Genomic DNA, 15,867 nt, shown 5'->3' with positions numbered 1-15,867 from the left:
AATTTGAAATCCATAAAATATTCATAAATTACTTGAAACATTAAAAGTAAGTCACCTAATTGATGTGAATAGGTAGTTAGGGCTTATATTAGTAATTCAGCTTGAAATATAAAATTTGTAATTATATAAGTAGATTTTTGAATGTATAAATGAGAAAGGACAAGAAAAAGTATTTTGAGTACAATGGTACATGAACACCATTGTTGTGAATTGAGATCCAAAATGAATGATGTAAGGATATAATGAATAAATATATGAATTATGATGAAGGTTAAATGATCCATGAACACCATTATTGTGAATTGAGATCCAAAATGAATAATGTAAGGAATGTATGAATTATGATGAATGTATAAACTATACAGAATTGTGATTTAGAAATTTATACTTTTGCTAAGAACAAAATTAAAACATTATAAATTATAATTGAAATTTATAATGAAATAATGAAATAAGAAGATATATTAATATTTAATGGTACTTATGTGCCCATGTATTGCCTAGACACGTATGTCAGATTGAATAGATTGGCATGCCAATAGCGTATTGTTTTAGCAGTACTAATGGCTTTACGCCTGTACTCATGGCTTTTGTGCCCGATTATGTGTTATCATGGCTTTTTAGCCATTCTGACTGCATACGTGGTTGACGTTTTGCGTCCCATGGTACAACTGCCCGAGACACCGCGCTGTCCAATGCCAATGACCCGTTATCCAGTTTAGTCAGCCTGTCATAGGTTATTTGGGCAGTCAAATTTGTTAAAAATAATGTGAATTAAATGAATGAATAAGAAAGAAACTAGAATTAGTTTTAAAAATTTTATTTACTATGAAATGATCCAAACACCTAGGAAATGTCAAGTGAAAGGATAAAAAGATTAGCAAAATAGATATCATTTAAATAAATAATTACAACTGCATCTTCTAAAATAACATGAATAGAAATGTAATATACTAATATATTTCATATTTTGTATATCACTACAGTAAATTTAGGAAACAAGCGATTCCAAAGAACAATATAATATAACAAAAGATAATTAATTATTAGAAATTCCATATAAAATGAAAATAATTCTTGATTACGCAAATTAGGTTTTATTTCTATCTGTATTTTGTATATATTATTTTCTTGTTATATTATTGCACCTCTAAACAGCAATGCTTAGCGCAATGGACTTGTTTCCTAGCGCGATGGATTTGAAGGTAAAGCCTAGCGAATATTAAACAGAGATTTTGAAGTTCTGATCTGTAGAAGTGTCAAAAGTGTATAAGTTTGTCACCTCTTCAGCAATGCATATAGATAGGGCTCACATTAGTTTGGCTATTTCATATGTAATCAATTTATACATCATGTAAATTATGAGATTATGTAATTATTTTGTAAATTATGTAAATTAATGGAAATATGAGAATTTTGATTGTGAATTGAGCATGAATGATAAAGTATGGAAATGAATGTGAAATTGAATTATATAGAGAATATTTGAACTGATCAGATGATTATGATTAGTATGGATGAGATTTTTATTTTAAAATATTATTGCAATTTTCAAACAGGTGAATAGTATAACAAGTCAAACGATAATAAAATAGGGGAAACTCCGTTAGTTTCTCCGTCAAAAAATAATTGATATTAAAAGATAATAACTTGAAAATGATTAAAGGAATAAAGTAAGATAAGATAGGGTGCTCCGGCACCGAGTGTGACATGCCTAACTGGGCTACACTGTAGTCGGGTGAGGGATGTTACGCTAAACACTAGGAATTTGTATGACAGAATGTTGCCAACACAAAAAGACCCAACTATAGGAACTGAAGCTTTATGTACACGTGAACAATACCCAAGAACAATATCAATGAACAAAACCAGTGAACACTACCAAAACCCAAATGAATCGAGTCTTTGATATCATGTTAATTTTGAACTAAAAATCCTGAATTTTATTCATTAATAATACACATTTACTTATACAACTCCAAAACCTAAATAGGTAAAGAATAAAATCCCAAAAATTATGCTAACCAATATAGGAATATTTACACATTTATTTACACATTATGCTAATCAAATGGAGAGTATCTTTGAACCTTATAGCATAAGGAACTAAGAGAAAGACATAAAGTGAACACGGCAATGGTAATTACTTGTTTGAAGGGATATGCCTACACATGATGGCATAGTCTTGCACAGCAATGCTATGTTCAATGACAATTGCCTATTATTGATTAGGCATGCTAGGACACTTGGAGGAAAAGTTTATTCTCGTTCGTTATGAAAGGGAATTGTACTCCAAGTTGTGTGCCTTATTCAGCATGGCAAGGACGTTGATATACAATTGCTTGGTATAATTTGACTTTTGAGGAGGTACTTCAACAATACATCACAAAGTATCTTGGTGGGATTAAGCATGGAAACTGAATAGATTTAAAGGATAAGGAGTTTTCTTCTGTAGATCAAGCCATAACATATGCAAGGGAAGCTAAGAAAACGAACAAATATATGGACTCAATGAGAAATGGCCTTTCAAGTTTCAACCAACTGTTACACCAACCTAACCATCCCAACCTATGATGTTTAAAAGCTCTAAGTTATATAATTGTGAGGAGATAGGACATACTAATAAGAATTGTTGACATGTTTACAATCCTAAGCGACAAAATGTTGTTGTAGTCCAACAGAAAATTGCCAATGAACAGAAAGAAATGGCTAGTGACAATGAGGAATTACTAAGGGATAAAAGAAGATATGGGGCTAGAACGTGTAATTTCTGTTGTATTGTTGCTTTCTTTAAGCCTACTGCTCATTTGACATTGAAATCTTCATAGGAAAGGGTAAGTAAGACAGTTTATACTCCTTCCATAGGCATAGCATGAATTGTAGCCATGATCTAAGCTCATCTTGGAGAAAAAGGGCCTCTTCACAATGAGTATTATTCTTCTTTTAATAGTATGAAATTAGTAAGTGATTGTACATTAGAAAACTTTATTTTATTTCGCTACAGAAGGCTTTATTCTCTAAAAGTATATTTAGTTTTTGGTTGGATTAAAGTATATTAGTATGATAACCTAACGTTTTACAACAAAATACCACCAGAACAGTAGCAATAATAGTCTAAGCACATATGTTGATCTTAAGGTACACATTTGCAGCACGCATAAACCTGAAAGATTAACTTAAGGGTGCTTACAAGAACTTTATGTTATAGTACAAATGTCAACTAATAAGGGCCTTACAGGAACTTGTTTTGCAAAAATGAGAGCTCAAGATTTTATTTATCGCATCAACATCCCTACATAACCAATGTGGCCAATGATTGTAACAATCCACGATGCTTTTACAGCCAACATCTTTAGTGGCTTCAACTATATTGATGCTAGCCAAACTACATGATCCTTTGTAATTGCGAGTCTACCAGTAAAAATTATCTAGCTTATAAATAGCTTTTTCAAAGTATGTAGCTATGGGCATGTAGTAAGCTTTAACACCAACTAATAAATGACTTAGAAGCACTTTCCATTCAAGGAGCCGCAACTCCAATCTTTATTTCCTTGATCTACCCCATGAGAGCAAATAAGTAAGGTCTTCAATGTAGAAGATCTTATCTTGTATTTTGTTTGTGATGAAGACTTTTCTATGATGACATTATTAGTTGACTTCCGTCAACAAGATGCCTAAAGGAACAAAGAGAAGAAATTGTTGATTATCAAGTGGTTTCTACTAGAGGTGGTGAGAAAAAAAATTCCTAGCTAAATCATGACCACAATCTGATTGTATATGGATTACTAATCATGGCTTTTATGTAAGTTCCATGATTTTAACCCAAGCACCAACCTGGAATTCAATCATAGGATTTTTCATTTGCCTACTGCAAGCTTTTCGATCTTAGCAGCAATTCACACAAGAAGCTTAAATAAATAAATCACAAAGAGGAACACTGGACGAGAAGCCTAGATCAGAGTGATGCGTCAACCAAGAGAGACAAAAACTCTCTGCCAACCTTCTGAAATTCTCAAAATTTTTGGCCGCTACATATCCCAATAAGACATTGACCAAGAATTAAATCCCAAATGGAGTACTAATAAAAATGGCTTATAGAAGAAGCTGGAACTGCATTATATACAACTACAACCCAATATACCTTTAATGCAGCATCATTGAGTTGTAGCTTTTCCAATGCATCACGTAACTCAGGAAACCTATCAGTAAGATAGAGGACAATGTCAGCATGCACAAAATTACCAGCTATAGTTTAAAACACCAAAAGAACAAGAAATATCTCAGTACTGGTCAGCATCAACAGGAAACAAGCCACAGAACACCATTGGAGTAGCTTCCTTGTATCCAGGTAGTGAATTTTCTGCCCTTCTATTGTAGTGAGTGACAGTACCACCCACCCTGGCATCTGCTACTGACCTTATGGAAGCAGAAAGGTAGCCAACCTGGACAGAAATACAAGGTAAGAAAGGGGGAAAATTAAGATTAGAGTTTAATGCAAAAGGTTACATTATTAAGTATTAAGTCACATGAACTTTAAGTTACACAGAGAAAAAAAAAATGCAAGTGGGGAGGGGCCCGTAATTGATTCATCTTGCAGTTACCTATTGGAAGGGGTGGTCCTGCAAAAGCATAATAAAGACTGGTCATAGAGAATGAGCTCCAACACTATATCCCAGTCAGAAAATGAGAGCTCACAATACTCTGGAATTTGTTGAATTTTCCTAATAATGGGAGACAATGATTGAAGAGAGAAAAAAAAGCTGGTTTGAAAGAGATTTTTATTTCATCAAGCTCCTAACATCAAGCAAGCTACTAAAGGGATTCACTTTAGATAGCGTCTTTCAGTAAAAGTAACATACTTCTTGAAATAACCACTAAATTTCTTTTGTTTGAGGCGTCTGAAGCACCATGCCAAGTTACTTCTTGAAATTCTCCAGTTACAGGAGTATGACCACAATTACATAAAATTTGGCTTAAATAAATAAAAAGCTATGTATAACCATTATAACCATACTTAATAGCTGAACTATATATATATAATTACAATTGACCTAACAAAAATTTTGCTTTCAGTTATTTCAGCTTTTGTGCTCTTAGTTCAGCCATAAAACAAAGGGGCAGGAGATAAAAAGGGGGAGAAAAAGAATAGCTATCAGGAAAAGAACTAATTAAAATAAGGCCACAACAAATATAAGCAATTCATGACAAGCAACAATTAGCAGGTGATCATTGTCCAAAAAAGAAAAAGGAAAGGCAGAGGAGTTGGAAACTCGGGGGTTTAGAGTTCAAATCTGCACACATCATTGAGAAAATAATATAAGAATTGACACAGCAAATATTTCAAAAACAACATGACCAAAACTTACTAAATACAAATACCCAAATTTGTTCAATGCAGTTCTTCCATTATGATATGCTCCAACCCAGCAGTTGGAAATGAACCACTCCCATTGTACATAGAAATGGAAGCACCTAAAGAAGCATGAATAAAATAGACATGCTACAGCCTACAGGCAACGCCATTATAGGCAGGATTCTTCAAGTGCACTTGTTAATTTCTACTCTGCTTTTTTATCTCACTTTAAATCAAATTAACGAGTACAGTTAACCTTTTTCCCCTAAAATATAAAGGTTATAACTTCTTTAGTAGGATTTCAGGCTTTTATCTGCCTTGACAGGTTTTTAAGGATTTGACTTTTCGACAATTGGGTTATCATAATTTCATAAAGTGAGTGATAATAGCTTCATAGAAAAGATGCATGCGGAAATGTAGTTTAGCAGATTGTTTTTACCATTTTCTTTAGCATCATGGAAGACAAAAAAAGATGCAGTTGCTGATTACGTGGTTGGTGACCTGATCTGGGTTAAAATAAAGTCTCTAAGTTTTTTAGGCCATTAACTATTGAAAAAAGGCTTCTGCCATGAGTTTTTTTTGTTACTTTCACAGCCTTTTGTTGCTTTCACACCTGATCTCGTTGATGAAATAAATTCTCTAATCTAGCCTTTTGTTGCCATAATAATTTATTACTGCATAGTGCAAAGACACCCAAGCATGTGGGTGGGTACAATCTTGAGCATGTATGAGAGAGAGGAAGAAACATTTCTCCACACAACCCAAATAAAAGAAAAAAGAAAGAACAGGGGAAAAAAGGACAGAAAAAGATGCCATAGGAAAAAATTAAGGAGGTGGTGCCTTACTTCACCCGAATACAATTCTTCCACTTGCAACTGATTGGGAGATAAAACTCCAATTTCATCAGCAAAGTAATCCTGTGATATGACAATGAAATTACCATTAAAATAAAAGGGAGAAAAAGAGGATTTGATGTACATATAAGTTGGTATTTGAATGCATTTTCAGTTGAATCAAGCAGTAGAGGGTTTTCAGTTGAATCAAGCAGTAAAGGGGAATAAACTACACATATGGGTTAAAAGAATTGATTGGTAAATGATTATGGGGCTTTACCTTCTTGCTGGCCATGAAATAGATTCTGTCACCTCTCTTTATACTCCCATCTATGACCCGGAAATATACAATAACACCACGATATGGATCATAGTAACTGCAAGAATATTCAAAAATGCAATAAAGCCTGAGGGAAAAGTTCACATCTCAAAAAATTGCAGTCACAAAAGTGAAATGAAAAGAATTGGCCAAAAGAGAACTGCACTTTAAAAAGTGTGCATTTGGTTAATAAGAAAAGTGAAGTCAATAAAAGTTTTACTCTGAAGCTATACAATTGAACTTAAGGGATCCATGACAACAAGGCTAATGATCTTTTGCTTTTTCATTTACCACAACTACAATCAACATTGTCTGTCATTCTAGTAAGTATTGCAGATCAAACAGTTTACGACAATCAAATAATATTTAAACACCTAAAAAGTTCATCTCTATTTTCATTAAAAAAAAAAATTATATAATCTGAAGCTTAGGAAAGAACTATCATATAGAGCAATAATCCATATCACAAATGCCCAGAAATCATCAAAGAAGCCAACTTTCCCAGGGCAACCAAAACATTTCAAGAGATATGACTATCAAAATTTATAATATAAGGCTAACCTATAAGTATTATTAGTTATAAAACATTCCATAATCTTGCTCCATAAAATTAATTAGTTACAAATTGAGAAATTTGTACTACCAAATTAAGGTTGAGGCTGACTTATAAACAGTAAACTAGTTCCTTTGTTTTTTGAGTTGATTTGCTTCGACTAGGGTAGTAATCTAGTTCTTGGAATATCCATATTCAGAAGCAATAGTGATGTAGAACAAACAAAGAAGAATAAAAATTAGTAGAAATCAAAGACCAATCCTTGAGGAGAGAACTAATTCTCAAGATATCATTGATCTCATAAAAATTGTCATAATAAAGCTTATCTAATAACAATAGAAACCCTACTTCTTATTTATAGAATTAGTAATCCCAATCACATTAGAATTTTAGAACCCTAATTCAATCCTAATTAGGAATATTAAATTAAACCAAAAGAAACTAGGAAATAATAAAATTCCTAAGTAAAAGATCTAGTAAGAATAAAATTCCTAAAGAATAAAACTCTTAAATTTCCTAATTTTACAGTAAATATAATTCCTAAAATGTATCAGGAATATCATCTTCCTATTATGCATTAAATAGATGATAAATGATAATTAAACCAACAAACATGATACGTAAGTAAATACTAACATTTGAGCCTAAGAGGAAATGTAGATGCCAAAGGGATCACGAATTCATACTATTCAGACCCAGATGATTGATGGTATCATCACATGTTGACATCATCAACAATGATAAGTATAAAAAATAACCAAGGAAGACGTATACCTATCAAATATTAAAGCCCTCAATGGCAGTTTAGCAGTATCACAGGGTGACGGTATCCGTTTGACAATTGCATTCAGAATGTCAGTTATACCTATTCCCTCCTGTAGAAAAATGGCAATACCAGATAAGATTAGTAACAATTAACAGTTCACATTGTGTACAGAAGTAAAATGTAAATTGGAATATCATAGAACCAACCTTTGCAGAGCAGCGTATTGCATTGCTACAGTCTAAACCAATAACCTGCATAGAAAGATGCATCACTTTCTGTGAGTTATTAAACATTATTATTAGTATCATCCTATTTGGAGCCTAAAAGGGACAATTACTCGGTCAAACATAGGTTGAGACAAGCATAGTAAGCTTTATCATGAAGTAACATAAAATCAAATATCAAACAAAAATTCAGATTTTTCAATAAACCTGGCTGCTTTGTTTTATCAGCCAGTACGTGTACATGTGTGTATGTTTCTTAACAAACATAATAAATACAGTGGCAAAAGATATCAAGACCTAAATAATTCAGAATAGCTTCCAAAGTACAGGAACCAATATGGATTACACACCAATTAAACAAATGAAGTTCGTCCATTTTGTGCACCAACCTCTTCAATCTCATGGATAACACGATCTGGCTCAGCACCTGGAAGATCTATTTTGTTTAAAACCTGAAACGGATGAGAAAGTTCGGTCTCAGTGGATTTGTATTCATATAGCACTATGATTGAAAAGCTCATACATCTTCAGATTACTTTCAGTTTGTGATTGCGTTACAATAATCAACTTCACAAATAAACCCTAAATTTGACATCTACTTCAATACGGTCAGCCATACCTAAACTTTTCATTTATGTAACCATTTGAATTTACCTCTCTTGAGTTTTCTCAAGTAGGCAAGAACAGCACCCATCCCATTCCCTTGGTCATATTGTTGCCATGCATCTGCCACATGGATGCCATGTGAGCATCACACGTATAATATTTCACTGGTTTGCCAAATGGCGCCATTTTTTTACACCCCAGCCTAACTTAACACCATTAGGCCAGATAACAAGTGCTAAAAAAAAAAAAAAAAAAAAAAAAAAAAAAAAACAACTCCAAATGGGTAGTGAACAAATGATTATAACTTTTCTCCTCATACATACACACTCACACAAGACAAGAATATAAATCACTTACAGGGATGATTTCAAGGTTATTTTCCAAGGCCAAATAAACATTAGCCAGCGTTTGTGCTTCCACTCCCTATAACAAAATAAAAATCTCCCAGTGATAACAGCAATACATAAATGTCTTAATAAATAAATCATCAAAGAAAATAAGGTTGTATTCAAGTTTTGAATTTATATATACAGAAATTTAGTCAAAAATAATAATAGTAAAATGACAAGTACACAAACTGTACAATTTATCATATGTAAAATAATTTGACACATTAAACATTGAAATTAGATTTCACCTGGGAAGCATCAACAACTAGGAGAGCACCCTCACAAGCTGCAAGAGAACGAGAAACCTGTAGATAATTGGCAAGCCAAACAGTTAACCCGAAGTCATAACATAAAAACTTGTAATGTTTAACCTTTGGATAATTGACATATATAGCCTAACCTAATATCTACCATCTGTCCCTATGATTTCCTTGTTACTACCTAACTTTTTTCCATTTTTAATGAAAAATTTCTCTCAAACTTCAAATGCTATCTAATTTTCCTAGTTCCTCACATTTCTTTCTACATTACAGTATGCTACATGTACATATGCAAATGCATGTTAGATGACTATCTTGTTAGCAATACATCTAATCAACTATTTACGACCTTGAAGGTAGTATTTTTGAGCTTAGCATGCCTCTGCCTACTTTTTGCCATCACAATTTGATCATTTCTCTTGTAACATATACCACATACTTGGTTAAATTTTGCATATACGTGTTGTGTTCATTATTTTGTTATTTCTCATCATTATGATTTCCCTCCATCCTCACTTCCACTAGCATAATACTAGACAACTATTTCTAAAGGGGTAAATTACTATAACGCTCCTAATTATGTCAAAATTTATTAGTTGGTCCCTAAACGTTTAAAAGGCAATTAGTCCTTCCGTCTAATTTTCTGTGATTTTCGTGAGTCAAAGTCAATAGCTAGATGCCCCAGTCCAAGGAAAGAGAAAATTATTTTATCCTCAAAATGCCCTTGTATTTTATCCTGTTGTGCACTTGTATACTTCGAAGGAGCCTACCTGTCTTAATACTCTGAAACTTTATCCATCTTTTATTCTATTAATAATCCTTCCTTTGTCTAGTTAATAACACCACAAAGTCCTAGTGAGTTCAATAAGCCCATTGGGCTAGAAGTTTCTCAAGCTCAAAAGTCTTATCTTTATTTTATAATTAGAAACCAAGGTGATGCAGTCAAGGAAATTCAGATTTAGGAATTATTTTGATTTAAATTTTCAATTGTGAAATTAAAATCTTTAATTCAGATTTTTGAGCATTAATAGGAAGTTTAGGAATCCTATCATTATTAGGAATAATTAAAGAGTTCTATTAGGTTTAGTATTTTCCTAGTTAGGGCAGGTTTAGTGTTTTCCTATTTTGAAATTTCTAATCCTTGTAGTAGTGGGATTAAAATTAGTCTATAAATACCAATTTAACTTAAGAATTTTTGGTAGAGCTTAATATTATTGACAATTGAAGAATTAATAGAATTTGAGAATTTTGTTTCGTTCACTTTGACATTTTCTTTGTGGTTCTACATCACAAGGTCTTTGGGGTAATATAGAATCTGCTCGAGGATTCAACAGGTTTGGTTAATATTCAATGCATTTGCCAACCAGAGAAGTTAATTTTTAAAAGACTGTGTTCCTATTTCACACACACACACACACACACACACAAAGGAGTAAAATAGTGATTTGAACAAAAGATAATGTAAATCAAATTGCAACCCATAATGTTTTTCTCATCAACACTAATGACTTTTACTAATGCAGGTTAATAAGTCTAGTTAACTATTAAAGGCCATTGGCCCTAATTCCTAACTTTAAAATGAGTTATTTCACTCAGAATTATAGTAGTACCCTTAAGCTATGATTTAGAGGGTAAAAGATAGGGTTGTGTTCAGCCAGATCCTGGTTTAGTATATTACCAACCAAAAAAAAAAAAAAAATTTATGCATACATAAATATAAAGCATATGATTCGCAATACTGAAGGAAAAGCACAACTCCTATCATATTCACATACCTCATATGAGAAGTCTACATGCCCAGGAGTATCAATCAAATTCAGGCAATATGGTTCATTTTCATAAACATAACGCATCCTAGCTGCCTGTCACATTTATCCAACAAACAATTAGTCACATTACCAAAAATAAAGCAAATAGAAGAACCACCAAAAGCCATCATATTCAATAGTTGATAAGATTCTTTGACCATATAGCACAGATATTCATGTGACCTGCCTCTCTCAAGTTTGTGTCATGAACAAAAATTTGGCACTGGTCTTTAGAGACAAGTACAAACTAAGGGTAAGCAGAATTCGGTTTTAACTGAAAAACCACAATGATTTAATTCAGTTTTTCAGTTGATCAGTTTGGTTTTGGTTAATTTAAAAAGGGGAAGGGCCGGGGGAGGGGGGGGGGGTTCAGATTTGTTCAGTTAATTCAGTGAAAAAAACAAACTAACTGAACCATACTAGTTGTTATCCAATGCTTCATCGTTTTTATTTTCTCCTATAAAAAAACTCTTTTTCTCTCCTCAACTCTTTCATTATTGATTAAAAATGCTTTCTTCGTTTTTGCTCTCTCATCTAACATCTTATTAGTTTCTTCACTTCTTCCTCATACCCACATAATATGATTTCCCCTCATTTAGTCATCTTCCCATCCATTCATCTTCTTCACCTATTCCTCGTTTCTGCTTTTTCATTTTCAATCATTTCTCAAGCCTCATAGACATAGTTATTAAATGCGCAAAGCGCACTAAGGCGCCAAGGGGTCTTAGAGCCTATGCACAAGGCACAGGGCAAAAGCACGTGCCTGAGTTTGGTGAAGTGCAAAAAAATTCATAAAAGTCAAATAAATTTGAATATTCTATCAAACTTCAAATAACATAAAACTAAAAATAATAATAACTAACAAGCATTTAAGTACTAATATATTAAAACTTGAATAGTATTTTAATATCTCAAAACTAAAGTCTAGCAATTATAAAATAAACTACTCTACAGTCTTCATCAAGAGTAGCATCATAATTTTCTTCATCTTCTTCTATACCTCCATCCTCTTGATACTCATCTTTAAAATCAATATCTTCATCATTTTCCTCATATTTAAGAACTAAAAGAATATTATTTAGTTCTCAAGTTAGTGAATGATGTTTTTCCTTTTTCTTTTGGCATAGATCATGAAATAGGTATTCATGCAATTTTTTTTTTTTCCAAAAGATAATAAGAAAGTGGTAGTGTTGAAAATGGAAATATGGGAGGTTCACAATCTTAGGTGCAGTGTTCTGATGGGATTTCTGATGGGATTCTAGTGACTAGTCATTACAAGTGATACTGATTTCCAAAACTTCCTGCTATGTCAATATCTTTCTAGAGCCTTACGCCTAGAACAAAACACAAGCTAGGCACATAAGGCAAAGGCCTAGTGATATGAACTTGCCTAACTCCATCTCAAAAGCTAGCTCACAAGGAAAGGTTTGCAAACCCATATATATAACACTCAGGACCTCCCTGCAGAATCAATATGGGATGCATCATTACCAACCCCTTTAGATTGAACATCCTCGTTAAGCAACCAGGGTCATGACTTGTTCACCCCAACCTCTCCCGAAGAACGTCAGGAACCTTTGTACATGGCCCACCTACCCATACAAAGAGAGGCTCTGATATCAAGTGATATAAACTTACCTAACTCCACCGATGTGGGACACATCACCTAGTAAATGTCACCCGCCTATCTCCTATAAAGGCACTAAGGTTGGAGCCTAGTGAGTCTTGAGCCTAAGGCACACCTGCAATAACTATGCTCACAGATCGAACTCTCAAAGCCCAAGATTGCATTCATAACTCAAGTACATATCAAAACCTCATGAGTCATGGGTTTTCTCGCCTCTCAATCATGGGTCTTCTTGCTTCTCATGAGTCAAGGAGAGACTTTGATGTCAAAGAGCATGGATCCGCATTTCAGACGATGGGTTTTAGTTGTTGGTTTCGTTGCATGTCAAAGAGATGTCCAAGCCTCTATTTGAGCTACTTCTTCTTTAGTTTGGTTGCATATGGGTCTTGAAATTTTTAGATTTAGTTGCATGCGGATTGCATTGTATGTTATTGATTGTATTTGTACGGTGTTGAGATTTTGAGATTTTTCCTCTCTTGACTTTGCGTCTTTGCCTATTGGATTTCCTACCCCTCCCCCCTTCTTTGTTTTTTTTTTTTTTTTGGGAGGGGGTGTTGTGGAGCATTTTGAAATTGTTTATTGTAATGTATGTTGTTAATCTATTTTTCTTTGGCATAGCATATTGCCATTGAAAATGTAACCCAAATGTTGTAGTGTAACATGAGAGAAAATGGTAAAAACAAAAAACCAAACTGAACCAAAATTCAATTCATTTCGGTTTTCCTCATACTTCAATTTTGACCGATTGCACACCCCTAGTACAAATATATAGATTTTAGTTATGAGTAATAATATAAATGGTTAACACAATAAGAGCAGCTTATACTCTTCATTTAATTTACAGCTTGTAACAATGAACCCAAAAGCTCAAGCTAGTAAATGAAGAGTGCTTGCCTAGCATCGTTTTAAGCTAATACCACATTTCAATCAAAATAGATGCGGGAGTCATATTCTCAATTCCAATAAAAGTTTAGGAAAACAATGAAGCTTAACAGAAATAAAACTAAGTGGTTTCATTCCTAATAGAAACTAAAACATGACAAATGGGTTCCAAAAAGTTTTAACAAAACCCAAAAACAGGACAGCACAAAACAATTAGTAGTTGACCAAGACAAATAAATATAACTAGGACCGGCAAACAAGCCAAGCCAAGCTAAGGCTTGGCATTTCACTGTTCAAGTCTGTTACTAAAGGCACCAAAAGGCACCGGACAAGGCAAGGAGCGATCCAGTTCCAAGAGGCGAGCGCCTTTCTCTCCAAGGCACGGAGGCGCCAAGCGACAAAAGGCACACCTCTTAAAAAGTAACTTTTTTATTATTTTATTTTTTATTTTTTATTTTTTTAGGGTTTTTCTCATCGTTCTCTTCTCCTTCTTCTCTTGTTTTCTCTCCTCCTCTCCTCTTCCCTCCTATTTCCCCTTAAACCCTGATAAAGTGGAGTTAAATTAATTTTTTTTAAATTTCATTTTCTTTCTATAATTTTTTTTTCTATTTTTCTTATATCGCATATAGTGCAAATAATATATTTTTTTCTTTTTAATATGCTTTTTTATTATTAAATTAGTTAAAAAGTACATATTTTTATGATAAAAATGTGTGTGTGTTCGAGTAATAAACAATTAAGGCTTGAGCCCGTTTCAAAAACTTGAACATACAAGCCAAACTTAGTCTAACTCAGATTGGCTCCATTAAACAAACCTTCACAAACAAGTCAGTATAGAAGTATCTTCACAGATAGAACAAGAACAATCAACTAAAACAGTCAGGACGAGAACAGAAATCAAGAAATGGGGAAAATTTACCAAACCTGTAATTTGATAGTGATGCCTCTTTCTCTTTCCAAATCCATGCTATCAAGAAACTGATCCTTCATTTCTCGCTGCTGCACAGTCCCAGTCATTTGAAGCAATTTATCGGCCAAGGTTGATTTCCCATGATCAATATGTGCTATGATGCAGAAATTTCTGATATTGGCTACAGGAACCTGCACACTACAACACGACAAAACCTCTCACTCTCAAATATTACTCACCCATATCAAATATCATAAAAAAGAAGAAGAAGAAGAAGAAGAAGAAGAAGAAGAAGAAGAAGAACGTCGGTTCATACAGAAACTGTGGAAGAGGAAACAAACATAATAGCGATTGAAATCTACTAAGAGAGAGAGAGGGAGAGGAAGAGGGAGAGATTTCCTTGGAAAGACGATGCTGGCCAACTTCCGCGGCGAATTCGACGTCGGAAACACTTGTGGAATGAGTTCCGGAAGTCCGGCAGAGGAGGCGAAGCCTGGGGATGGCAGTTCTGGAATTGGAGAGAGGATAAGTTGTTCTATAGAGAGAGAGAGAGTTTCTTGTTTGGTGAAATCGTGGAGCTGAAGTGTTGTTTCTGGATAAGAGGAGCGTAGGAGAAGAGAGGTCCGTAGCCATCTGGTGGACTACTGGCAACGTTAATGGTAGTTTTGGGTTCAGCCTGACCCTCAGCCTTGCGTTTAAATTTCCGGTTGTGGGTTTGTTCTTCAGGCAACTATTTTTGGGCCACAAAATCAAACCCAGGGTGTGTTTTTTTTTTTTCTCTTTTTCTCCTTTTATTCAAATGGGCCATGCTTCGGGCAGAAGTGTGAAAATGATCGGTTCGATTTCGAATCGAACCGAATTGATAAAATCAAAAATTAAAATTAAAAAATTCAAAAATCGAATCAAATCGATTAATAAAAAAAATTAAATCGAATCAAACCAATAAATATCGATTCGGTTTGATTTTAAATCGATCAAACCTAAATGTATAAATTGAGCATTTGATTTCCAATTGAGTTTGGTTCGGTTTTAAACTAATTAAACCTAAATCATAGGGTTCGGTTCAGTTTTCTTTGATTTCCTTTATATATATATTAATAATTTCAATTCGGTTTGATTTTTTTTTATTTTTTATGAAAATAACCGAACCGATTCGATTAATGAAATTATCAAAAATTATAAATCAAACTAAACCTGTTGAGTTTTAAAATCGAACCGATTAAACCAAATCGACTCGGTTCAATTTAATTTTTCGGTTAAAACCGAAAACTGCTCTTCCCTTGTTTCGGGTGTGAATTTTTGTTTTACTTTTTTTTAATTTTTTTTTTTAAAAAAAA

The 15,867-nt window shown here is 33.5% G+C and overlaps 1 protein-coding gene across 11 annotated transcripts in view; it reads right to left on the bottom strand.

Annotated features, from left to right (window-relative positions):
- The window catches only part of LOC110657490 (translation factor GUF1 homolog, chloroplastic), a 60,765-nt gene extending 45,482 nt beyond the window's left edge, over window positions 1–15,283 (bottom strand). For 3 of the 11 annotated variants that reach the window (XR_009140788.1, XM_058129254.1, XM_058129255.1), the window contains exons 1-12: window positions 14,847–15,281; window positions 14,545–14,728; window positions 11,079–11,165; window positions 9,292–9,348; window positions 9,012–9,077; window positions 8,438–8,500; window positions 8,031–8,075; window positions 7,833–7,933; window positions 6,467–6,593; window positions 6,199–6,270; window positions 4,288–4,442; window positions 4,142–4,199 (exon numbers count right to left, since the gene is read on the bottom strand). Coding sequence is in view for 8 of the 11 variants with exons in the window: in XM_058129254.1 (XP_057985237.1) it covers window positions 4,142–4,199; window positions 4,288–4,442; window positions 6,199–6,270; window positions 6,467–6,593; window positions 7,833–7,933; window positions 8,031–8,075; window positions 8,438–8,500; window positions 9,012–9,077; window positions 9,292–9,348; window positions 11,079–11,165; window positions 14,545–14,728; window positions 14,847–15,163 (1,332 nt within the window). In the remaining 3 variants the exon portion in view is untranslated. Of the gene's footprint in view, window positions 1–4,141; window positions 4,200–4,287; window positions 4,443–6,198; window positions 6,271–6,466; window positions 6,594–7,832; window positions 7,934–8,030; window positions 8,076–8,437; window positions 8,501–9,011; window positions 9,078–9,291; window positions 9,349–11,078; window positions 11,166–14,544; window positions 14,729–14,846 lie in introns of all 11 variants that reach the window. The other 8 variants (XR_009140790.1, XR_009140791.1, XM_058129252.1 and 5 more) reach the window with 6 other exon arrangements.
- Window positions 15,284–15,867: the final 584 nt, after the last annotated feature.

Source organism: Hevea brasiliensis, chromosome 10 (genome assembly GCF_030052815.1).
Source record: "Hevea brasiliensis isolate MT/VB/25A 57/8 chromosome 10, ASM3005281v1, whole genome shotgun sequence".
Lineage (NCBI taxonomy): Eukaryota > Viridiplantae > Streptophyta > Magnoliopsida > Malpighiales > Euphorbiaceae > Hevea > Hevea brasiliensis.
Note: the sequence above shows the minus strand (reverse complement) of the source record. Positions and strands in the feature narration are given on the sequence as shown.